Source organism: Poecilia latipinna, unplaced genomic scaffold (assembly GCF_001443285.1).
Source record: "Poecilia latipinna isolate Pla-1442-1.1 unplaced genomic scaffold, P_latipinna-1.0 Scaffold2459, whole genome shotgun sequence".
Taxonomy (NCBI): domain Eukaryota; kingdom Metazoa; phylum Chordata; class Actinopteri; order Cyprinodontiformes; family Poeciliidae; genus Poecilia; species Poecilia latipinna.
In genome coordinates, this window is record NW_015115075.1 from 36202 (window position 1) to 60544 (window position 24343).

Genomic DNA, 24343 nt, shown 5'->3' on the forward strand with positions numbered 1-24343 from the left:
CCCAAGAGAATCAGGTAAAAAGTTTTTGTAAGGCAGTAATTAGGATTATTAGCTGCAAAGAGAGAGAGAGAGCTGTTCAGGGTTTCTTCAGTTTGATCCCTTTTTGTTGCTTCTATGTGTTTAGGAGTTACTACAGACCACTTAGAAATACATGATAATCAAGTATTATTGGACAAAACTTTGATTAATTGAATAAATCACGCTGATGTTTATGCAGGTTTTTAATTAAATGTTTTTGTTACAGGTGAACTGAGATCTATTCAGATTCTGAGGAAAAGCCACAGATCCAGAAAATCTCCCCCATGACCAGCAGCCACAGCCTCCCACCTGTCCTCCACCTTCACTCCCACCTGTCCTCCACCTTCACTCCCACCTGTCCTCCACCTTCACTCCCACCTGTCCTCCACCTTCACCATCTCATCCACCAGCTGCTCTGTGTTCACCTGTAGCTGTTTAGTCCAGCCAGTAACTCCACTAACCGACTCCCTTCAACTGGAAATTCCTCTATCAGGTAAATTTAACCAACATGTAAAAACAGTGACTACACTTTGTGTATTTATCATGTTTTTAATTAAATAGATGTGAGGCATTTTTGGATTTGATTAGTTGACGACATGAATAAGAGTTAAATGCAAATAAAGGTTTGTGTGGTGGGAGTTTTGTCTGTTTTAGTTTTCCTGCGTTAATCCAGGTGAGCTGCAGCAGAGACTCATCTAAAGCAGGACAGAGTCCTGACCTGCAGGGCTGAACACCCCCAGTCTACATTGTAATAAATTATTATTTTACATTACAGCTTTTTTATTATTATTCTTTGCAGACTGAAGCATTCTGTGTAACGTCTTCAAAGCCTTAAGGAGCTGAAGAAGTTTGCCTGGGAAACCCCGGGATGCTGCGAGCCGTTCTGACCCGTCTGACAGTCACTGGTTCTGCTGAAGAGATGGACTCACTGGATGAGCTCGGCCTTCCAGCCTCCACTGCAGAGAAATTAGAAGTCCTGAACCAAAAACTGGAATCAGGAGCTGTTCAGAAATAAATGGTATGTATAATTTTTTGAAAACATAGTTAGCCTTTCTCTTCACATTATTCTTTCCTTCCATCAGGTGCAGTACTGTTTAAATATTAACTTTTAAATTCTCTGTTACTTTTTTAGCTGGATCTCAGAGGGACCTGATCTGCTGTCTCCAACATTTTATCCAAGATCCTTTCAAACCACCAAGGAGAGCAGCAGAGATCTATTCAGACTGGGTGGAGAGAGAAGTCTTTCTGGTCACCAGCTCTTGATGACTGAAATATTTAGTAAGTATAATCTCATCCATCCATCCAACCATTTTCTATACACCCTTGTCCCTACTGGGGTCGGGAGGGTTGCTGGTGCCTCTCCAGCTAACGTTCTGGGCGAGAGGCAGGGTCACTCTGGACAGGTCGCCAGTCTGTTGCAGAATCTCATGTGCCTTTCAGTCTAAAATTGTGTGAATTGTTGTATATTATCCTATAGCTGGACTTATTATGCATATTTCTCGGTAGCCAATGAAACGTTTTGTTTCATAAAACCATGAATACACGTCTCAGTTTAAAATATATAAATTTTGTCTGTTTTTCAGAGGCTGTACCAAAGAACCAAGCGACGGATTCAGAACACCAAAAGTTTTAAGGCTCAAGGTTGTCTGGTTTGTTTTTTTGTTGTTGTTTTTTTTTTGCTATTATTATTTTGTGCATGTGTCAACGCTCAGAAAATAAGTTCTGGTGTAAATATTTCTTTTAAAATTATATTTTTAAGCACCGGGTTACTTTGCTGACTTTGCTTTGATTTTTTATTATTGTGAATGTATTTTCTAAAAACCCATTGTATTAAAATGTATACTGTGCTGTTTTACTGTGTTCTAAGAAGATTTCATGTCTTTTTGGTACATATGTATAAATAAATGTGATTATCATATTTTGCTGTGGGTAGTCTTTAATGTTAATACTATAAAATTAATACCTTCTTTGCCAAGTGTTTTTAAGTGGTTGTCATCGATTTTACAATTTATTACATTAGATTAATGTCTTGGAAACAGAAGACAACCGTTCCATGTGAAAACAGTAGGTGTGGGGCCAGCTTTCCTTTTCTACAATTTGTTAAAACATTGGATTAATATCGCATGGTAATGGAAGACAACTGTTCCTCATGAAAACCTTTCATTCCAATAAAATTGCTGCTATGTTAGCATTTCCACGGACCTAGCATAACCATTATATAGCTTTTGATTTTTGAATAAAATGCGAAAGTCCTCTGAAAGTAATCAACGGACATTCAAATGAAAGTCCGCCGAAAGTCTAATGGTGGTCGATTTTGAGTCCGGTGAACGTCCCGCGGACGTCTTTTGGAGTTTCATTTGGACGTCGATCAAACGTAATCACGGACGTTCGGCGGACGTTCAAGACAATGCTCCAAACATTCAATGCTAGCTGGGTGATTCTGTTGAGATCTGCGTTTCTTGTGTATTTATTTCTAGGTTTTTTGAGTTTATTTAGTTCTGAACCCGACCAGAAAGGTGAGGACGCAACAAAGGCCCGTGAGGCGTGGATCCAGCAGCAGCTGGAGTTGGCCAAAGGGATCTCTACAAGAATGTAGAGATTGCCTTCTCCGCTGCTGCTGGAAGAACTGGGTCTCGCCTCCGACTTAGACTCATCCAAGAGACAGAGGCCACGGTGGAGGTCCAAAGAGGAGTTTATTGGAGCAGCTTCTCCCAGCCCAATGCTTTGGAGGGGATTGCAGCTGGCGATTTGCCCTCCTGGAGCTGGACCACGCCGCTACTGCCGCCCTGAGCCGCCGGAGGTCCCGGCCCCTGGGCAGAACCCCTGCTGCCTCCAGCTGCTGCCTGTCCCTTGCCAAGGTGGCATGCACCTCAGCTGCCGCCTGTCCCTGAGCAGAAGTGGCGCGCACCTCTACCGCTGCCACCAGTCTCTGCACCGAGGCAGCGTCTCTCCCTGCTGCCACAGGTCCTAGTGCCCGCTGCTGTGGAGCAGCTCCCAGAGTCTGCTGCTTCTCTGACTCCCTGTGCTCCCTCCGAGACTCCCTGTGCTCCCTCCAAGACTCCCTGTGCTCCACCAGAGCCAGCTCTGCCTCCAATGGCCATGCCCACCGAACCCTCCTCTAGGGGTCCACCTGCCCCCGTGGCCAGTCCCCGGACCTCCCACGAGGTGTCCTCCTTCTGCACCGTGGCTGGCCCCCGGACTATCCATGGCAGGTCCTGCTTTCGCCGTGATATTTTTCTTTTTGTTTTGGACTGAGTTTCTTCTGTTTTGTCTCTGGACTCTTGCTCTCCACCCACCCTGATTGGGTTGTTTTTTTTTGTTGTTTTTTCCTGGACTCTAGTTGTTGTCGATGTTATGTTTCTTATAAATCCGCCAGACCTGTAGAAGTTTCATTTTGTGTGTTTTATTTCTTAGACGTTTACGGTAAATAAAAAAAATAAAATAAGAAAAATCTAGTTATTTCCACACAGTGTCCAGAAAGGGGTGGTGTTCTGCTTGTTGCCGAACACAGCTTTGGTCAGCATCCAGCGTTATTCATGTGCTTTATTTAGGACATATTCCGTGCCGTTTTCTAAAGAAGTATTAAAATATTAAAAAGGTAGATTAGCTATAGGGGCAAAATATCCCGACCAAATTTGTAGTCAAACATTATTTGTAGTAATAGTGACGCTAAACGGGACTAATGTCTTGTTTACAGTTTGGCAACGATATTGGAAACAGCAAAAGTCATTTATGTTAATGTTTAACATAGCAGCTTAATTAAATAATAAACGTAAACTTCTGAGAAAAAAAAACACACAAATGAAACTTCTACAGGTATGATGGATTTATAAGAAATCTGCTGAGTAAGCAGTATGTGACGTAACATCGATATGCGCATTACCACAAGGTATGCTGGATTTAGGGGGAAGGCAGAACACTGGTTTTAACGGAGCATGCGTCGTTCAGCAGCGCAGCTGTTGTTCCTCCTACACTTTGGACTGAAACATTGTTCTAACAATATTGGGGGGCGGGGGGATACCTAAAAATTTATTCTTATTTTTTTCTTAGATGAATGGCAGATTTACTTTGTTCATTTCTATTGACATTTTTCTATTGATATTGTTTCAATACAAGGGTTTCTTTCATGATTTCTTTGGGGGGGACAATTCTAGACTTTTCCAAGATTGAGGGGTTCCAGACCCTCCCTAGCCCCCCAGGATTTACGCCTATGCACTAGATTGCTCCCGAGTGGCGGACAAGATGAGCCACCCACCCATTTGGGTGTAGAACCAGGTTAATGCAATAACGATGGTTTTAATGAGGAAGTGTACAGAAATCCAGGCAGCACAGGTGAGCAGAGACAAGGAGCTCAGACTCTGGTAGCAACTGGTAAACAGTACACGAAAGGAAAACAATGACGAGATATGACAGTAAAGACTAGGATACGACAAGGAGCAGGGAACACAGGTGGGATTAAATACCAAGGGGTAATCAGGGACCACGAGACACAGCTGGGAGCAATCAAGGGCAGACTAGACAACACAAGAATTAAATTAACACACAGAAAACTAAATCCTCACAATAAATGTAAACCCCCCAAAATAATAAGATATTACATATAGTATCTTTTATATATATATATATATATATATATATATATATATATATATATATATATATATATATATATATATATATTTCACTTTAATTTTATGTGTGACTCCAAATCCAGGCCTCCATTGGTTAATAAATTTGATTTCCATTGATGATTTTTGTGTGATTTTGTTGTCAGCACATTCAACTTTGTACAGAACAAAGTATTCAATGAGAATATTTCATTCATTCAGATCTAGGATGTGTTATTTGAGTGTTCCCTCAAATAACACAGTGTCCCAGTGTGTGTGTGTGTGTGTGTGTGTATATATATATATATATATATATATATATATATATATATATATATATATATCCCCATAAACACACTCCTAAACCTTGAGGACATCCTTCTCAGAAGAGCCGAAGCTGTTCTAGTTGCAAAGGTGGACCAACGTCATATGGAGCCCTATGGATTAGGAATGGGATGTCACTAGTTGTGCAGGAGCGTGCCATTGGCATGTTGGATGCAGGGATGTCCACCAGTGCAGGTGCACAGCTAAATGTTTATCGGATCATAGGCCGTTTGTGGCAAGAATTAGTTTCCAACAGACTGGCACTACTGCAAATCGACCTCATCCTTGTCGGCCACCTGTGACCACTCCAGTACTAGATCGCTACATCCGGCTCATCCATCTGTGGGATCGGCTAAGACCAGCGACACACACAGCTGATGAGACTATTGGTCTGCACAACAGACACATCACACCTCAGACTGTCTGTAACTGCCTATGAGAAGCCAACTTGCATGCTCAGCAAATTCCTCAACCTGACCCCTATCGTGTTCAAAGGACTGTCAATCCACTACAAATGGCCATACCACGATGTTATCAATGCCAATATGAAGATCAGTAATTACTGAAAATATATTTTGAGTTTCTTTATATATCACGTAACTCAAATGTTCATAAAACTCTTATATTTGATGTGGCTTTTATATTTTTGTTCAGTATATAAATATATATATCAGTGACGTGCGGTGAGGTTCATTGCTGGTGAGGCACTGACTTATGTCTTAGACACCATGTCCAATAACATTGGACCTATGGAAATTTCGCGCATGCATACAACGCTGGGCAGCAAAAAGACTAATCTTTTACATGTCATCCATAGCCACATTAACTCAGTGAAACTTAGAAATGTAGGTATTAATTTCGTGCTATGATCCACAGCAAAGTGATCTGTATTTGTCAAGCTACGCAGACTCGTTGCCATAGCAACCGACAACAATGCCACTTCGTGTTTTAGGATTTAACACCAAAAAAACATTCAAGAATTTTGCACACAGAACAGAATATTCAATATGTTGTAGTATGTTTTAGGCTTAATGTTTTATTAATAAATAATTGCTGTGGTAGATTAGCTACCACTTCTAATTTACTGAATTATTTAGACATACAAACTGTAGCCCACAAAACGCACATTTCATAAACATCTTATTGCTGTCTTACCTTCATGTATCAATGAAATCCATGCACCGCTAATTCTGCACAAAAATATCCGTTCATCCAAAGCCAAGTCTATCCTCGGCATGTTTTTTTCTACTCCGTTTAAGAATCATTAAACTGTCTCAAANAGCAGAGACTCATCTAAAGCAGGACAGAGTCCTGACCTGCAGGGCTGAACACCCCCAGTCTATATTATAATAAATTATTATTTTACATTACAGCGTTTTTTTATCATTCTTTGCAGACTGAAGCATTCTGTGTAACGTCTTCAAAGCCTTAAGGAGTTGAAGGAGTCGGCCTGGGAAACCCCAGGATGCTGCAAGTCGTTCTGACCCGTCTGACAGTCACTGGTTCTGCTGAAGAGATGGACTCACTGGATGAGCTCGGCCTTCCAGCCTCCACTGCAGAGAAATTAGAAGTCCTGAACCAAAAACTGGAATCAGGAGCTGTTCAGAAATAAATGGTATGTATAATTTTTTGAAAACATAATTAGCCTTTCTGTTCACATTATTCTTTCCTTCCATCAGGTGCAGTACTGTTTAAATATTAACTTTTAAATTCTCTGTGTTACTTTTTTAGCTGGATCTCAGAAGGACCTGATCTGCTGTCTGCAACATTTTATCCAAGATCCTTTCAAACCACCAAGCAGAGCAGCAGAGATCTATTCAGACTGGGTGGAGAGAGAAGTCTTTCTGGTCACCAGCTCTTGATGACTGAAATATTTAGTAAGTATAATCTCATCCATCCATTTTCAAGACACCCTTGTCCCTTTGTGGGGTCGGGAGGGTTGCTGGTGCCTCTCCAGCCAACGTTCTGGGCGAGAGGCAGGGTCACCCTGGACAGGTCGCCAGTCTGTTGCAGAATCTCATGTGCCTTTCAGTCTAAAATTATGTGAATTGTTGTATATTATCCTATAGGTGGACTTTGTTATGCATGTTTCTCTGTAGCCAATTAAACGTTTTGTTTCATAAAACCATGAATAATACACGTCTCAGTTTAAAATATATATATTTTGTCTGTTTTTCAGGGGTTGTACCAAAGAACCAAGCGTCTGATTCAGAACACCAAAAGTTTTAAGGCTCAAGGTTGTCTGGTTTGTTTTTTTGTTATTATTTTGTGCATGTTTCCTGTCTTTTTGGTACATATGTATACATAAATGTGATTATCATATTTTGTTGTGGGTAGTCTTTAATGTTAATACTATAAAATTAATAAATTCTTTGCCAAGTGTTTTTAAGTGGGTGCAATCGATTTTACAATTTATTACATTAGATTAATATGTCTTGGAAACAGAAGACAACCGTTCCATGTGAAAACAGTAAGTGTGGGGCCAGCTTTCCTTTTCTACAATGGATTAATATCCCATGGTAATGGAAGACGACTGTTCCTCATGAAAACCTTTCATTCCAATAAAATTGCTGCTATGTTAGCATTTCCACGGACCTAGCATAACCATTATATAGCTTTTGATTTTTGAATTAAATGCGAAAGTCCGCTGAAAGTCTAATGGTGGTCGATTTTGAGTCCGGTGAACGTCCCGCGGACGTCTTTTGGAGTTTCATTTGGACGTCGATCAAACGTAATCACCGGACGTTCAAGACAACATTTAGCGGACGTGCTCCAAACATTCAATGCTAACTGGGTTCAGTGCAGCGCCCTGGGCGAAAACCTCATACCTTTTAAGTTTTCTTTTGTGACAAACACATTTTTCTTAATGGTGTAAATCTTTGTATGTGCTTCACTTCTTTGAAGCTCTTCATCTTACTGCTTATTTACTTATTACTTTAGTCAGTGGCGCATCTACATCTTATTCAGGTGGATGCGAAAACATCCGTAACGGTGAATAGAAAACATACAGTCGCTCTACCCCGCACAGAACAGTTAATGTTTTGACACAAAATCAAACATTGCTTCTAGAGCAACATGTAACTCAAAGGTTTTAGACCTGTTATTCCAACCCAGAAATGGAATTGACCAGATGATATTAGAATACTGCGACAGACTGACGACCTGTCCAGGGTGAACCCTGCCTCTCGCCCAGAATGTTAGCTGGAGATAGGCACCAGCACCCCTCGCGACCCCACTAAGGTACAAAGGTGTAAAAAAAATGGATGGATGGATGGATGGATGGATGGAATTGATGGTTTAAAAGTAGAGTACAACTCTACTTCAAACGATTGACACCAAAAGAGAGCCAAGACACCCATGATGACTGCAGAGAAGCTCCAGAGAAACTCAGATCAGATGGGAGGATCAGAAACACAGTAAACGTGTTAACACTATGTGAGGCAGAAATAAATAAAAAACACCTGTGGCAGCATCATGCTATACAGAGGAGATGGTCATGATGATCATGTCAGAGGCTACTAAAGACTGGGGTAGAGGTTCCTCTTCTAGTATTCTAGCAATAGCAAGATTCAAAAACTGATGCTTTCCATCCAATCTGAGATTTAGCTATTTAGCAAGGAAGAATGTCCATCTTTTTTTATAATATCAGCAGCAGAAATCTTAACACCAGAACAGGGGCATTTTTGGCTGACAAGTTCAAAATTAAAAGGATATTAAAAGGTTTTCTATGTGGTGCATGGGAAGAAAAACCAAAGAATATAGCAGGTACGTTTTGATAATTATCTTAACATTTTAGAGAAGTTATTTGTACAAAGGTCTGAGCTGAGATTGTTCCAGTTTTCGAAGAAAAATGGAAAAATCTGAAGAAAAACTTCTCAAATCCAGATGTGTAACAGAGTTACCAAGTAACCTCATTATTTATTGTAAATCGTCACCTTCCTAAAATAATGCCCTAAGTCACATTTTGTCAAAAGTGATCTAAGAAAAAAAAGAAAATCACCAACTCTTATTTGCCAAAAGACAATTTAGGTAAAACCAAACAAAAAAAAGACGTAGGTCATTATCATAGAGAGGTGACAAAATGACAAAAATATGAAACACTTCAGTCAGTATGCTGATTCAGTTTATTTGATTGACAACAAATATACTCCAGAGAGTACATGTTTCAAACATATCATTCAGTATCCATCAACTGAACAGATTCGTCAACAACATCCAGAGAAAGTGGAGTCTCAGTTTTGGTCAGGACGGCCGTGGTGCCAGGCTTATAGCGGTACTGTCCCTCTCTGGTGGAAAGAGTGAAACAGAACAAGGCAAAAGAGTCAGTTTTCATCTGTGAATGAAAAAATATTTGCTTTCCAATTTATCTGAGTGCAGCTGTTTCATGGAGCTTTGCTTGTCAAATTCTTGTGCTCTCTACTGAGAGTGTGGTTAGTGAAAGGGTCTTCAACTCCAGTCCAGGAGGCCCAGTGTCCTGTAGATTTTAGATGTGTCTCTGCTTCAACACACCTGAGTCAAATAATCAGGTCATCATCAGGACTCTGGAGAACCTGACTGCATACTGAGGAGGTAATTCAGGAGTGTTGGACCAGGGATACATCTAAAAGTTGTAGGACACCAGACCTTACAGACCCATAGGTTCTCTGCATTAAAAGATTCCTTAGTACACTCACCTTTGACCCTTTGCTGTGGGCTTGTCATAACCTCTCAGAAATTGCACTCCAGCTTCAGTTATGACACACAGGTCCACATTGCTGCCTGAGCCCAGGTCACAGAAGATTCCTGCAGCAATGGCATCCCTCACAAGTTGCTTGGCTTCCTCCAGCTTTAGAGCAAGCAAGAAAAGAAGAAGAATATTTTCATGATTGCTGCTATTAATAAGAGGAAAGGGAAGTGTCCTTTGTGCTAGTGTTATGGCATAGTACTGCAGGAGCATAGTAGTGATACTTCCTCCACATCTAAGAAACAGTAGATAAAGCTAACATCTGTTCAAGCTCTAATTATTGATTGTTTGCAGTCACAAGAGATTAAAGTGCATCAGAAAAGTATTCATACTATTTGTACTTTGATTTCTGTGGTTGCAATGAGATGAAATGTAGTAATGTATTTTATTAAGTCCTTATGTTATAGATAAACTTAAATTAGTGTACAGCTGTGAAGACTGTATCATTGTCCTCTATGCAAACTGCTCAGACATCTACAAATAAAATCCCACACAGCTGTTCTGTTTCTGGTCACAGGGGGGATTTTTTTTTGTTTTAGAAAACATTAGAGATCAAAAAGCATAACAAAAACATCTCAGAGTTCTGCTCTGAAAACTTAGAGCATATGGTATGACTAAAAAAGACTACAAAAAAGTCCATGTAAACTGACCAATGCTCGGACAATGGTCAGAGAGGCAGTCAAAGGGACCATGGGAACTGAGGGAGCTGCACTGATTCATTGCTGAAGTCAGAACATCTGTAGAGTGCCCAACTTTTTACTTCACTAAATACGTCTAAGAAGGTTCTCTGGTCAGACCAAACCTGTCTGGCCTGGTTGCAAGACCTTTCATATCTAGTGGTGTGTATTTGAATGTTTTAACCAATGGCGTCCTTTCCATCAACTTGCGCTGATCTCTCAGCTCGTATCATGCTGGAGTCCTGTGAGTGCTTCCAGGAAATGTCCACAGCTGGGATATTTCAAAACTGACTACATGACAGCTTGCAGCTTTTGAAAGTTATTTCCTTATCTTTCCACATCTGAACTCCCTCCTGATTTTTCAGATCAGGGTGACCTGCTGTGAAACACAAAAACAAGCTTTCAGGTCAGTGACCTGGAACAGTAGTTTCACCCACTTCCTGGCTAAAACTGCACAACTAAAATAATTACTCCCCTACAGCCTTCATGCAAAATATCACATGTAGTATAAAAAGTAAGGATATCTTACTCTCCCCACAATGACACAGCAGGTGCAGTGAAACAGGTTATTGTAGATGGTGCTAGATAAAGGGGAATCCTGGAGGGAATTGTGTAGGAGGCTGTAAAAGACTTGAGACTGGGGTGAAGGCTCACCTCCCAGGAGGGAAATTTTAGAGTCAGGCACATTCATGTATTGGAATGACCCAAAGTCCAGAACTATATCCAACAGAAAATATGCAGCAAGATTTGAAAACAGGTTTCCATCCAATCTGACTAAGCTCAAGCTTCTTAGCAAATAACAACGGGCATCTAGATGTGCAGAGCAGGTGGAGACAAACCCCAGAAGACCTGCAGGTTTAATTTCAGCTAACTGCCATTCTACAAAGTATTCATCCAAGGGGACCAAATACAAATAAACTTTTTAAAAAATAATAATTATTGTTTTCCTTCTATGTTACAGCTTTGGTATACATCTGTTGTTGGTCTGTAGCATAAAATCCACAGTTCATAGTTGTAACTTCACAACATTTGGAAAAGTTCAATGGGTGTGAATAGTTCTCTAAAGACCTGCAAATGGTTCTACACAGCTGACCTGCTGAATGATCAGTGATAGTCATTTGACAGTCCAACCTATCACCATCTGCTCAGAAAACAACTCTACAACTTCCTACATACATGCTTCCTGATCCAGTTTACCAGTGGCACTGTTCCCTTGGTTACCTTAATGATGTATGAAAAGTTAGATCATGACTGTTTTGACAATGTAACAGATTGTCAATCATACCTCCATGTTGGGTTTGAATCTGTCCTCAAACACTGAAACAGCAGCAGCAGCTCCAGAGCCTACAGCCATAATCAACAGAACACAAGACAAGAATATGACATTTTCATAACATTTTACTGTTCCGCTAACAAAGTAATTAATTATAAATATCTCTATTGTCATCTTGAGCTTAAATAAGTTTTGTATCAAATCACTCAACAATAACCCCATGTTTACTTATTATTACCAATGTGGCTACTTTAGTGTCTAATTTGTGTTTTTAATGTTGTAAAGTGTCCTTAGGTGTTTTGAAAGGCACTGTCAAATAAAATGCATTATTATTATAAAAAAATGCTTGCTACTCATTGCAAAATATGTACTTTCTTTTGAAGTTTAATTTTTATATTTTGGCTATGAAATGACATTTGATCAGCAGCTTCACCAATAAATGCATTTTAGTAATTCTGCCCTTTAAAAGAAACACAGATCAATAAACACTTGTACCTTGTTCATTGCCAAACAACCTTGTCTATGGTCTGCATTGGCTGGTAAAAAAGAAAGAAAGCTATAGAGTCAGAACCCCACATCGATGCACAAAACGTAATGCCACTGGGGCCTGGGTGGTGTAGGTGCATTCTCTCCCCTCTCTCAGTATCGGTTTCAAGCTCAGATAAATTGGTGAGGATTGTGTGAAGAAGAGCATCTAATGCTAAACTTGAGTTGGAATTAGAAATTGGCTTACAACCAGTGAGAGGACAGAAGGAAAGCATGCTAAGGCAGCAGGAGAAGAAGAAATATCTTAATGTAGAGGTTAGAGTTGGGCATTTGAATCTGGAGACTACAGCTGATAAAGGCTGAGAGTTGTCAGACATGATGGAGAGAAGAATGGTAGATATTCTTTGTGTACAGTAGACAAACGGAAGGAAAGCAAAGACGAGATGACTTCAAACTGTTCGATCATAGTACAGATAGAAAGAAGAATGGATAAGGGAATAGGGAGAATCTTGAAAGAACAAGAACAGCTGGAGAAATATAAATGGTAAATGGACTCAAAAGCGCTTCACACAGCATTCAGTCTTTCAGCCATTCACCCAGTGATGGTGGTAAGGCCAAGAGCCCAAGGACACAGTAACTGAGACAGTTGAAGCAGAGTTTGAACTGGCAACCTACAGCTTACAGTTTCACTCTTACCACCATCGCCCAACAATGGAAGCAGTGTTTTGTTTTGGACATTACCAGAATTTCTGAAAGGATCGATATGTTGAAGCTAAAGGTTGAGGGGGTGTTACTGAATGTTGTCAGCGCACATTCACCACATTATTTGGGAGGGGATTTCTGGAGAAAACTGAGGTGGTAGAAAGTGACCCCAGAGTGGGAAAAGGTGTGATAGGAACATATTTCAATGGACTATTTGGTGAGGGGAAGAGGTGAACAGGAGATGTTAGGTAAGTATGGTGTATGACAGAGGAATCCAGAAGGACAGATGGGTTTGAATTTTCCTGAGAGGATAGAAATGATGGGGATCAATATGAATATAATGATGAGGAAGGAACATACGGTCACATAAAAAAATGGAAGAAGGTGGATTACATCCTTTATAGCATATGGCAACTGAAATAGTTATGCGAGTGAAACAAAGCAACATAGCATGGCATATTCCTAGAGAAGGTTCAGGGATAATTAAGGTTAAAGTTCTAGGGGGTATTGAATCTCTCCCAGAGGACCGGGAAAGGACAGATGAGAAAGTGTTGGGAAAGTGTGGCATAATTTCAGTCCAGACTAGAGAAGACAAGGAAAATTAGTGTTGGGATGAGTTCTTACACATTAAAGCATTCGGAGAAAGAAGGTAGCAAAGAAAACGTGGTGCATTCTGAGACATGAAGTAGTCATTGGTATAATTTAATTATTTAAATTGTTTCACAACTGGGGAGCTGAGGTTTCTCATCTTCCCAGCCAATTTAATTTCCTCCATTGTTTAAAAAACAAACTGAAAAAAACCCATACCCATAGTGAGGAAAGGCAGTTTATCATAAGAGCCATGTGGATAAACACTGTATAGGTGAGCTCCTGTCACATCAACTCCTCCAACGATCACTGATGAACCCATGTGTCCCTGGTACCTAAAACATCAGACGTCACAAATCATTTTAGATCATATGTATATTTTTTCTGATATTTCTTTACTTACAGCACCTATAAAAAGTACTCACCCACTTGGATATTTTATTTTACCATTTTTCAGCTTCAATAAAGCATTCGTCATAAACAAAATTTGATTTTTTTAGGCCACTATAATTTACAAAATGTTTTAATGTGAAAGTGAAAAGTGATTTCTAAAGATTTCTAAAAATTTAAAATTATGAAGCATTAAATAGTCAATTGCACAAATATTCACCCCCTGTAAAGTGACTGACCTAATTCAACAGAGGTCAACAGAGGTGCTGGTGTTCTCACAATGAGTGAAGTGGAGATCAGCTGGGAGCAATGACAGTGTCTCCAGATTTTAGTATAGAGACAGATATGCTTAGACGGTCCATGATATGCAGCACATTCACTGGGTCATCAGCATTCCAGGCTACCATTACAACATGAAGACTAAACAACACTCAAAGTAAAAGTCAGTGGATGGATACTCAAAAATCTCTAAGGCCTTGAACGTGCAAGAACGAGACTGGTGAGAGAGGACACCAGGTCACCATGATGGAGAGACTCTGAAGACAACAACTGCTGCCCTGGTTCTTCACCAGTGAATGAGAAAACCACTGTTAAAAAAATTCAGATTAAGGCTTGACTAGGGTTTGCTTAAAGGCACATGGGGAACTCCATGGTGAAGTGGAAGAAAGTTCTTTGGTTCTGATGAGACCAAAATGGTGAAGTACAGTGACAAATTAATCATGGAATGAACTAATACGGCATCCCCTCAACAATAATAATATACATGGAAAAATAAACTAAATAAAATACCCCCCAAAATTATCAAACAAACAAAAACCAAAACTCAACAAAAGTGTAAAGAAAGCTGGTTTTACTAAAATATATTAATTTTGTCTTTGGGTCCCACTTCAGCATAAGAAGATCTCACCTGAACAGCATTTGCTTCAGTTGTCTGGTTACCATGGCAACAAGTGGGGGCCGGCCAGTGTTGAGCATGTGCAGCTCCACGTTAGATGCCATCATCTGTGTGGCCATCTCTGCATCTGCAGCCACACCAGCTCCGCAGCAGCTGCAAAAGATAGAGGACAGTGGAACAGTTGATATGGTGAAGCTAATTGCTATACTTTAGATTCACTTTTTGTCTCAATTACTCTTTAGATTGTTTTATGCAACTTAGAGAAAGATGTAAGTTGAACAGTCAGAGGATTAAAAAGGGTTTTAAGCAATCCTTAAAGTTGCAGAATAGTTATTAGGTAAACGACAGAAAAAAGTTAGGATAGTGAATATTCATATATATCTATTTTGATTATTTGTCCATAAATGCATGTGTGAGTGTGTACTAAAAGTAGTGTGTTTTTGAGGGTAAAGAATCAGGGCTAGATTGATGCTCAGCACAGAAACACAACCCTATGAAAGGTTCAGTTTAATCTCAGTTCAGTTTCATTTACCAACAATACCATTTTCAGGTAATTCTGTATGATATTAGGTACAAAGTGAGTAGATTTAATTCATTATCTGGCTAGCAAATCATCTTGAATAATTATGTAAAAAATGTAAATGTATGTAAAATATGTTCATATTATCTCCAGCAAAAAGAAATCCTTTAACCTCACTCAGAAAAGGGAAGAAGAACTGTATTCATCAGCTGTACTCACTAGATCTTTGGAGCGATGTAGTGAATCTTCATGCAGTTTTTGTCAGCCACCACCATGTCATCAGTAGCTCTGGTGTCTGCTCCCAGAACCACTCCATTCTGGAACAACGGAGGAGAAACTCCACCTGACTGATGTGAAGGCTTACTTCTGAACAGTAAACTAATATAGTCACATGTTGCCTCCAGGAATGTGGCTTTCATCAAACATTCATTTGACCAAAAACATCTTATTCAATCTGTCAAATTCTCTAAGGATTTTATTAGGTTTTGAAATATCACTTTACATACACACAGCACAGCTCAAAAACAGCAGAGTTTACATCTAAATAGAACTCTCTTACATTATAAACCATCCCAGCAATGGTGGTCCCTGTCTTTCTGGGATTAGGAGCTTTGTATGTCCCCTCTAACAAACTGGACTCCAAAACTGCATTCCTGGAAAAGATCAAGAAGTGCCCAGAAAAGCAGAGATGTTCATACTGGTGCTGTTTAGCTACCCGCATTAACTTCCGGGACTTTTCTTGGCATTAAAGAAGAAGAGCTTCTGTACCTGCGGCTGTTCTCGAAGGAGAAGCCTCCATTCTGCTGCTGATGGGGGTTCAAACTGTGAAGCATGTTCAGTAGGTTGTGAGATGAAGACTTAAAGAAAAGCTGTGGCTCACTGCAGGTCCGAATTACTCTGTGCTTTTTAGCAGTTTTTACTTTTACTTTCACTTGTTTGGGAAAGCCAAGCCTCCAGAGCACCACTGTAAAAAGAGAACCAAACTGAATGACTGTTTGTTCTTCCACAGCTGAAATGAACTTTGTGGAGATATTAGAACAAAGAAGCAAATTCCATATATGTGACTCTGATCATTTTCAAACAAAACAAAACAATTAATGAGCCAGGAACTGCAACAGAGTAAATACACCGCAATGGAATAAATACACTTTCTTACAGTGTATTTATTCCACGTGACCTGGAAAGATGGAACCTGGTGAGTCAGCTCACTCAGGATGCAATCAACCATATTGTAACTCTACAGATGGCGACAAAATGATAACTTCCTTCCTTTTCAGTTCTTTTTGTTGTCAGACATGAGGTCTCTAGGAGCATTAACTTCATAGCTGTTAAATAATGGATTCTTAACTTCACATGAGGATTGCTTCACACCTTTGACAATGATAGTGATAGTGCTAGATGACACGTGTCGTGAAAAGCAATATCTATTTTCCCTTTTCTGTTAGGAAATCCAAAACTGAAAAAAGACAACAGAGTGCAGATAGTGAGAGAGTCTGTTCTTTTTATTCATTAGCAACATATTTCCTATTGACATAGTCCATGTCAACTTTTATATAGCTTTATAAACTATGTAGACATTTACAATAAATATTTACATTTACAAGAAACTGGATGATGTTGGCTCTATAACTTAGTGTAAAGATTTTTTACATTCTGATGTTGATGCTGAGCTTTCATATGTATTGATCTTTTCTTGCACTTCCAATTATATCTGTGACTTCAGAAATAAAAGTACATTCCTTTTATTTAGAGTAGTTGTTTTTCAGCAAATTTGATAAGGTTATAACTACAGCTCCATAAAGCAAAACCAAAGCTTTTGAAATTGGTTCATGCTTTATTTGCATCAATCATTTTAAAAATATGTGAAAATGTCTATTTTTTAATTTGATTTCTTTGTCTATTGTTGAGAAAATAAATTTAAAATAAGCTAGTTTTAAAACTTAACATGTCTTGATTCAAATACCCTAATTGTGGTTTTGAAATTAGTAATGTATTCTGGCCTATTGACCTTTATGTTACTTGTAGTTACAGCAGATGGTTTGCTAGGATTGTTTGAACTGCCTTTTGTCTGTGGGAAAACAATACAGTGGAAGTTGTAGCTTTTCACACTCATCTGTGAAAGGCCGTAAACACGGCAGGAGTTTCTGGCTTGAGAGAGGGTCAGAGATAGCTCCTGGTTGGATGAGCAAAGATACGCCTTATTTGAATAAATTAAAGATAAGAATACGCCTTTTACTATAAAACTTTCTACACAGAAGTAACAGATTAGATTTGCTCTTGCAACTCTCCAAAGACGTCTTTGGACGTCTTTGCTTTTCTTTCCATTTATGTCAGGTAAATTAATGTATGTCTCCGTTGTTCTGCAGTTTCTGGTGTAAGTTTATGCATTGTCTTATATTGGATTAAACTCTGTAATTCTGTGATGTCAACACGCATTGTTGTTTTCCTTGTGGCCACACGTGGCTCGCCGAGAGGACCTGGGATCCCCAAAGTTAACCAATTTAGAATTTTCTTCCTTAACAATATATAGCTACCTGATACAAGTACTGAAGTTTTCAGAATTTGAAGGACGATGCTGCAGCAGGCTTAAATTGAAGCAACTGAACCTTCGCTTTGTCACTGCCTTCTTTTAAAAGATGGTGCAGAACTTAATTTAGAACAGATAATAATTTGAACCATTCAGCTGTTGAGAATTTGGCCTATTGTTGTTATCAATGTAAAATTAATAATCTGACTATTTCTTTTACTTAAAATTGTTCAATAAAGAAAGAATTGAAAACAGAAGCATTAGATAGAACAGATTTCTACAACAGTGAAGATCCCCAGATTAAATGGAAATCATACATATGTATACGAGATTGTGATATTAATGGAAAGGCTTACTTTCTAACAGAATAAAATAAGAGTATATAAGCGTTTGTTTATTGATAAAATGTACTGGTTATCATTATAAGATTATTGCAACCTTAAAATTCGGCTGCAATTTTACTAATTCGCTAATTTTGTGTAGTGCAAAATTTGTGACTGGCTACATTTTTGTAGCTTGCGTACAGATAGGTAAGCCAACTATACAATCGATTTGTAAATGAACATTAGATGGCAGTAATACGTCGTCCATTCGTCTGCCCTGCAAAAACAGGAAGTTCACTAACCGGATGTCCCGCCCCTATTGTTTTTATTTTTGACTAACGTGATTGGTCGAGCAGAAATTGAAGCGTCGTTTGAATTGAAAGCTGCTGGCTTTTGTGCTGCTGTCTGTGGAACTTAACAAAGGAGAAAACGGGAGCGGACTCCGTCGTTGGTATTTTTTCTTCCCGTTTTACAAGGTAAGAGCACGTTTTTAGGTTTAATGTGATGATTTAGTCCTGATGTTTTCATGCTGCTTCTTATTAGCTTTTTTTTCTTAAAAAAACAAAACAAAACAAAAAAACTAATAAAAAACCCTACCTCAAGAAGCCGACGATGTCCCACCCGTGTAAAAACGTCATGATATTTCTACCAGACATAGAGCTAATCATTTATTCATCATATGGCTAAAAAAAATCACGTTTCGTAGCAAAGCATTAAGCAACATGCTGAGAAATGGAACCATCCAGACTAAAAAACATGTTTCTGTGATTTAGAACTTTTTTGGGGGACTGCTAGCACCTGTCTGGAGTGCTATAAGAGTTTTGCTCCCTAAATTCACATGTCACCTGGAAGCCTGTAGAACTATGCTTCTTTGTCACTTGGGCTTCCTCTTGGGTTAAACCAGGGGTGTCCAAAGTCGGTCCTCGAGGGCATCCTGCATGTTTTAGTTCTCTCCCTGGTTTAAGGTACCTGGGTCAAATGATGGACAGTTAGAAGCCTAAGAAGAATATTGACTTGCTGAGAAGACTGTTACTACCACCAAGGAGAGAACTAAAACATGTAGGATCCCGGCCCTTGAGGATCGACTTTGGGCACCACTGGGTTAGACAGAAATGCAAATACATTCCTTGATTTCTATCTTTTTCCTTTTTTTTTCTGCTTGATATAACAACAAACTTGAAAAGTTCATAATGCATTAGTGTTTGTCAGCATAGTCTTACTTGGAAAACACCAACCACTGCTATAACATTGGACAAAAGGACATATAAAAAGAATGTATTAAAATTGCTGATACAAATATCAGGCTGTGGTGCCAATGTTGAAAACGTAACAGGTTCTATATGTAGAACCTGGTTAGAATGAAATTTTAGGCTGGTTACTGTGATATTGAATTAACAATATAGCTGCAAGCACATTTTTCTTTCTCCAGCCCAGCTGCTGCAGTTTTGTTGAATGGATGTTGGCATATCCAGTAACGTTTTAAAGCAGGACGTCTTTCTTTATGTCATCTATAGTTATTTATGTTCACACTGCTGGCACTACTCTACTCGCCTCCACTTCTGAATGAAGTAGATGTAAAGTGACTTCTCTTGTGCAGTGACGTCATACAAGCTAAAGTTTCTGATGACAGTCCAAGAGGAGTTTTAATAAAGTAATGATTTGAAGAAAGTGCCAGACAAACGTATTAACTGGACTTGAACCTTTTCACATTTTCTCTCATTACAGCCTGAAATGGCAAAATATTTTTACCCTCCTCTCCCCTTACAAAAAATCTCAAGATTTTAGAAACCTTGAACGTGTCATGGATTGCTGTTCGATACATCTGAAAGCAAAGTACACACACAACTGCAAACCAACCAATGCATGGCCTCCCATCTACACTTGGTGTTAGCAACCTTTTCAAAGAGCTACTTTTACTGTCACTGCTACAAAATAAAATTTCTCTAGATCCACAAAAAAAAAAAAACATTTTATACATATGTACTAATTGAATGTTTTATTCTGAAAGTTAAGTAAATTGGAGTTTGTTTTTATTTTCAGATTTTATAGCAAAATTAGTCATCTTAACTTTTTTAAAAAGTTTATTTTGTAGAATGAGACCATCTGAAGGAACCCTTTTCACAAATATGGCAACTGAACAAAAATGGTTTTCACACTTGAAAGAAAAACCACATGCAGCTAAAAACAACAAAGTTCATTTCAAAAGTTTTGCAACATGGGTACCCTTCTATTGTAAATATGTGATGCACTGACAGGCTGGTAAACAAAGGCAGAGGGGTTGCTGGAGAATCTGTTGCCAGTTGTTAGTGATGCTCTCAACAAATCTGGCTATAGGATCGTAGGAAGAAGAAAATTATGACAAGAGAAATCCTCTAGTCTGCAGCCAGTCAGGTAGGAGACACCAGACATGTTCAGCAAGGCACTCACAGCAACATTTTAATAGTACATTGAGGGACTTTTCACCAGGTGTCCAGCTTAACATGCTGGACACCTGGTTTTTGCCAGTGTAGGTGAAATGTACTCAGAGGTCATAAAGTAATGACAGGAAGTGTGTTGTTTGTCTTCCTGTGTGTTGCTGGAAGACACACACACACTGGACTCACTGGTCTCACAGTGAGTCCAATGAGACCTCTGGACTCACTGTGTTCAGAGGTCACAGTCAGGCTGTGACCTCTGGACTTCTCCTGTTCTGCCTTTCACCTGTGTGTCAGAGAGCATGACTCGCCATAGATCTGGCAGCCGCAGAAAGAGCCATACCCCTGTCCACCGCCCCCCAGTGCCAGCCCCTAGAACACCTCAGTCAGCAGTTGTCTCCCCAAGGAGAAGTGGACCTTCATCTGAACAGTCAGGTAAGTGAGAGAACTAATGACTGGTGTAGAATACTTTGTCTCCTTTGTCCTTTGAACTCTTATGCCTTGTCCACATGTATCTGACTGTAGCTGACTATATGATAAACCAAACAGATTTTTGTGATTTTTTTTTTCCCCTTTCATCTAAATCACATAAAAATGTAGATATATTACAAAAATAATGTATGTAACCTCTGTCTAATAGCACTAAAAACAAATGATAATTAAGTCTCCAACCAAAGTGAAGATTTGCAAATTCTCCTTTTTTGCATTTTTCTGTGGACGTTAGAAACTGGAGCTTTAGAAGTAAAAACCAAATGATGCAGCACTGACATCGCATAGGTGACTTGATCATGCAGTGGATGAAAGATGACTGCTAGGTGCTGATTTTTACGTTTGTTTATACACTTTTTACTTTTTTTTTTTCTAAACCCAACTACTCCAATATGTTGAGTTTCAAAGGAGAAAGCATTTGGAGCGTTCTCCTTTGGTGTGAAACCAGGGATAGCTAGTTTTACACCAGCTGTCTCTCCCAATCGAGGCACAATGCCATTCAACCTCCACCTGCGTCCACATTATTTTTTTAACACGATTCCTAGTCAACACTGTCTTGTGTTTTATTAATTTTATATCCTAATATGGTATTTAAAAGTTAGTTATTGTTTTGAGGGATTATGATTGGCTGACACAGGTTTTATGTTTACCTGCCACAATGGCTGAAAACCGGGAACAGAAACCAGCACAGATCACTTCAAATGAAGTAATTTTAAATTAGTTTTCCATATGTACATTTTTGCAATTATGGAAATTAACTTTTACTTTTTTCAACTTTGGAAAATACAAATAGATTTTGGTTAAACAATTATTGTCTAGCCCAGTGATTTGTGCTCCAGTGAGATTCTTAGAGTGGATGGCTCTTGAAGATGAGACACTTTAAGTTCTGAAAACTTCAATACTTTCATCAGGTTGCTGATGAAAGTACTAAGAATAAATCTTAATTTGAACACTTATTTTGTCTGTCGATTACCAGGATATTTAAAATAGAAATCTGGTGATCTCTACTATAGCAGTATCTTCTATTAGCCTTTCATTGTGTATAGTTAATTTCAGCATTTTTTTTTTCTTTCTGAGGCGTTTCCACATCAGTCTGGAAGGCAGGAAGCCTTTTAGACTTCCTGTTCACTCTGAACACTAAAGTTCAGAGTGAACAAAGCTTTAACTGTTTTTTAAAAGAGTTATTTTTTTTTTTTTTTTTTTTGCTCTGGCAGTGACTTCCATCTGTGACCTGTCCATATTTGTGAAGAAATGTATTGAATGTTATTGAAACTGGTAGGACGGTGAATACGAGGATTCAAAATTCAACTTCCAACCAAAGAACACTCTACATTTTCTTCAGGTCGGGCTGCGGGGTCCCCCAAAAAGAGGAGGTTCAGACCAGGAACGAGGGCCCTGATGGAGATCCGGAAGTACCAGAAGAGCACTGATTTCCTCATTAGGAAGACGTCATTTGCCCGGCTGGTGAGTCGGGAAAGCTTCAAGTCAAGCTATTTTTTGTTGACGACTTTTTAAATGTGTGTAGGCCTCAAAAACAGGGCACTAGCCTGCTATTTTTCTCTTAGTCCAGATTTGCAGGTTTTTGTTTAGTTTTTTGTTTTTTACAGAATTTTTAAATTCTGTAAATTGAGGGACAGGAGATCAGACGTATTACTCAACCACACTAAACGTCCTGTGTCACACTATTTAGCCTGACTAAGTGTAAGTTATTCAGTCAAAACCAGAACAAAACCCTGATGCAAATAAGATACATAATCTCAACCAGGTCCTCAGAACACACATGGTACTACACATGTGAGATATTTTGTGAAATAAAGTAACTCCAGAATCTTTAAAGGTGCCTGAAAAAGTCTCTGCTGTGTGTTTCCTTTCACCTCTGGTGTTTCTCCTTGGCTCAGGTTCGGGAGGTGTGTCAAAGTTTTTCCATAAACTCTCTCCGGTGGCAGGTCTATGCACTCCTGGCTCTGCAGGAGGTAAGCTGTCCATACCAACACACACAGCCTAGAACAAAAATACCCTGTATTGTCCTACAGTGGGAGCAAAGTAACAGGCACTCAAAGCATGTAGGTTCATTGAAATATAAAAATAGAATTAAGAATAACTTGCTGTTCAGTAAGGTAAAATTACAGCACAAAATACTATGCAGTTATTAAAAATAGCATGATTCAAAGGAATATGCAACTGAGTAGAATAAGAAATGTACAATATCTTCTTGTTTGTGCATTTATTCTTTATTAAGTGTCAATAAAACTTTGTAAACAATCAAGATGTGTAGATAACAGCAGAAAGATTTTTATTTTTATTATTGGTATAACAACAAGAAATGTTAACACAATTATACAAGGACTGTAATAGAGTGGTGACTTGTCCAGAGTGATCCAGCCTCTCACCCATTGACTGCTGGAAATGAGCACCAGCACCTCTGGAGACCCAACTAGGGATAAGTATGTATGATGATGGACGGACGGACGTATCCAAGGAAGTATACAGAATGTCCATCAGTACAACAGTCAGGAGTCGTATCATTCATTTATACTCAGGACATCAGGTCTAAGACACTTCTTTGTAATTGGTTTCCTTGCATCCAAGCTTAGTATTCCAAATTGATATTTAGTTTTAACATTTACAGAAGGCATTGTATGAACCCAAAAAGAAGTTGTACCCAGTTAAATGCAGATAAATTCTAGATATTATAGAGCATGGTAAACTTTCAACCAGTATTTAACCATGTGTCTCCTCTCTCTCTGTGCTTCCAGGCTGCAGAGGCCTTTCTTGTCTTGCTCTTGTCAGATGCCAACCTGTGTGCCATCCACGCCAAGAGAGTCACAGTATTCCCACGGGACATTCAGCTGGCCAGGAGGCTCCGTGGGGTGGATCGCATGTAACGTCCACACAACAGCTGAGAGAATCCCAGCAGCTTTTGGATACTAGTGGCTTGGTCCCCATTTCCACATCTTTTCTGCTGTGTTGATTCAGTGCCCAGTTAAAATTTAAAAACTGGTTTTAAATTGGCTTCTGAAAGCAAGACAGTTTTCAACCTAATTTTTTTTTTTTTTACAGTTGGAAAGTGGACACATTATTTCTGCAAAGAAATACAACAGAGAGACTGTTGACAAATGTGTTTCTTGCAGCTGTGGTTCATTGATAGTCCATTCATTCACTGTTTTAAAGGCATTTACTAAAGTTATAATGATGTGTACATTTTTATTGTTCATCAGAATAAACTTATTTCATCTATAATATGTTTTCTTTAACTTTTTGTGTGGATTTTCAGTTTTCCGCTTGTCTCAGCCCTTCTAGAATCTGAGAGTAGCTATTAGCCGCCATTAGCTTCTCCAGCTTCCTCAGCACTGCAGTCAATCTGACAATCATCCGTTCAACACCATA

At 39.1% G+C, this 24343-nt stretch overlaps 2 protein-coding genes and 1 long non-coding RNA gene across 6 annotated transcripts; 2 read left to right on the forward strand and 1 right to left on the reverse strand.

The window, feature by feature from the left end:
• Nucleotides 1-5: 5 nt before the first annotated feature.
• LOC106937889 (uncharacterized) lies at nt 6-7278 on the forward strand. Its single transcript, XR_001422486.1, has 5 exons — nt 6-27; nt 245-511; nt 6346-6564; nt 6681-6826; nt 7129-7278. It is a non-coding gene; the product is annotated as an uncharacterized LOC106937889 (long non-coding RNA).
• A 1772-nt stretch (nt 7279-9050) lies between these two features.
• Nucleotides 9051-16151, reverse strand: psmb10 (proteasome 20S subunit beta 10). Its single transcript, XM_015019619.1, has 8 exons — nt 15972-16151; nt 15763-15856; nt 15423-15520; nt 14696-14836; nt 13618-13733; nt 11635-11693; nt 9623-9774; nt 9051-9235 (listed from the first exon to the last, which is right to left on the reverse strand). The coding sequence occupies exons 1-8, from the start codon at nt 16034-16036 to the stop codon at nt 9124-9126; spliced, it is 837 nt and encodes a 278-aa protein (XP_014875105.1). The 5' UTR covers nt 16037-16151; the 3' UTR covers nt 9051-9123.
• Nucleotides 16152-18382: 2231 nt separating this feature from the next.
• On the forward strand, nt 18383-24196 carry cenpa (histone H3-like centromeric protein A). Of its 4 annotated transcripts, XM_015019623.1 has the most exons (6): nt 18383-18529; nt 20388-20444; nt 20765-20902; nt 22299-22420; nt 22855-22929; nt 23713-24196. In XM_015019623.1, exons 3-6 carry the CDS (start codon nt 20770-20772, stop codon nt 23839-23841), a joined length of 459 nt encoding a protein of 152 aa, XP_014875109.1. In that variant the 5' UTR covers nt 18383-18529; nt 20388-20444; nt 20765-20769; the 3' UTR covers nt 23842-24196. The 4 variants fall into 4 exon arrangements, with proteins under 4 accessions (XP_014875109.1, XP_014875107.1, XP_014875106.1 ...); XM_015019621.1 differs by lacking the exon at nt 20388-20444 and having other exon boundaries at nt 18384-18529; nt 20704-20902; XM_015019620.1 differs by lacking the exon at nt 20388-20444 and having other exon boundaries at nt 18384-18529; nt 20713-20902.
• Nucleotides 24197-24343: the final 147 nt, after the last annotated feature.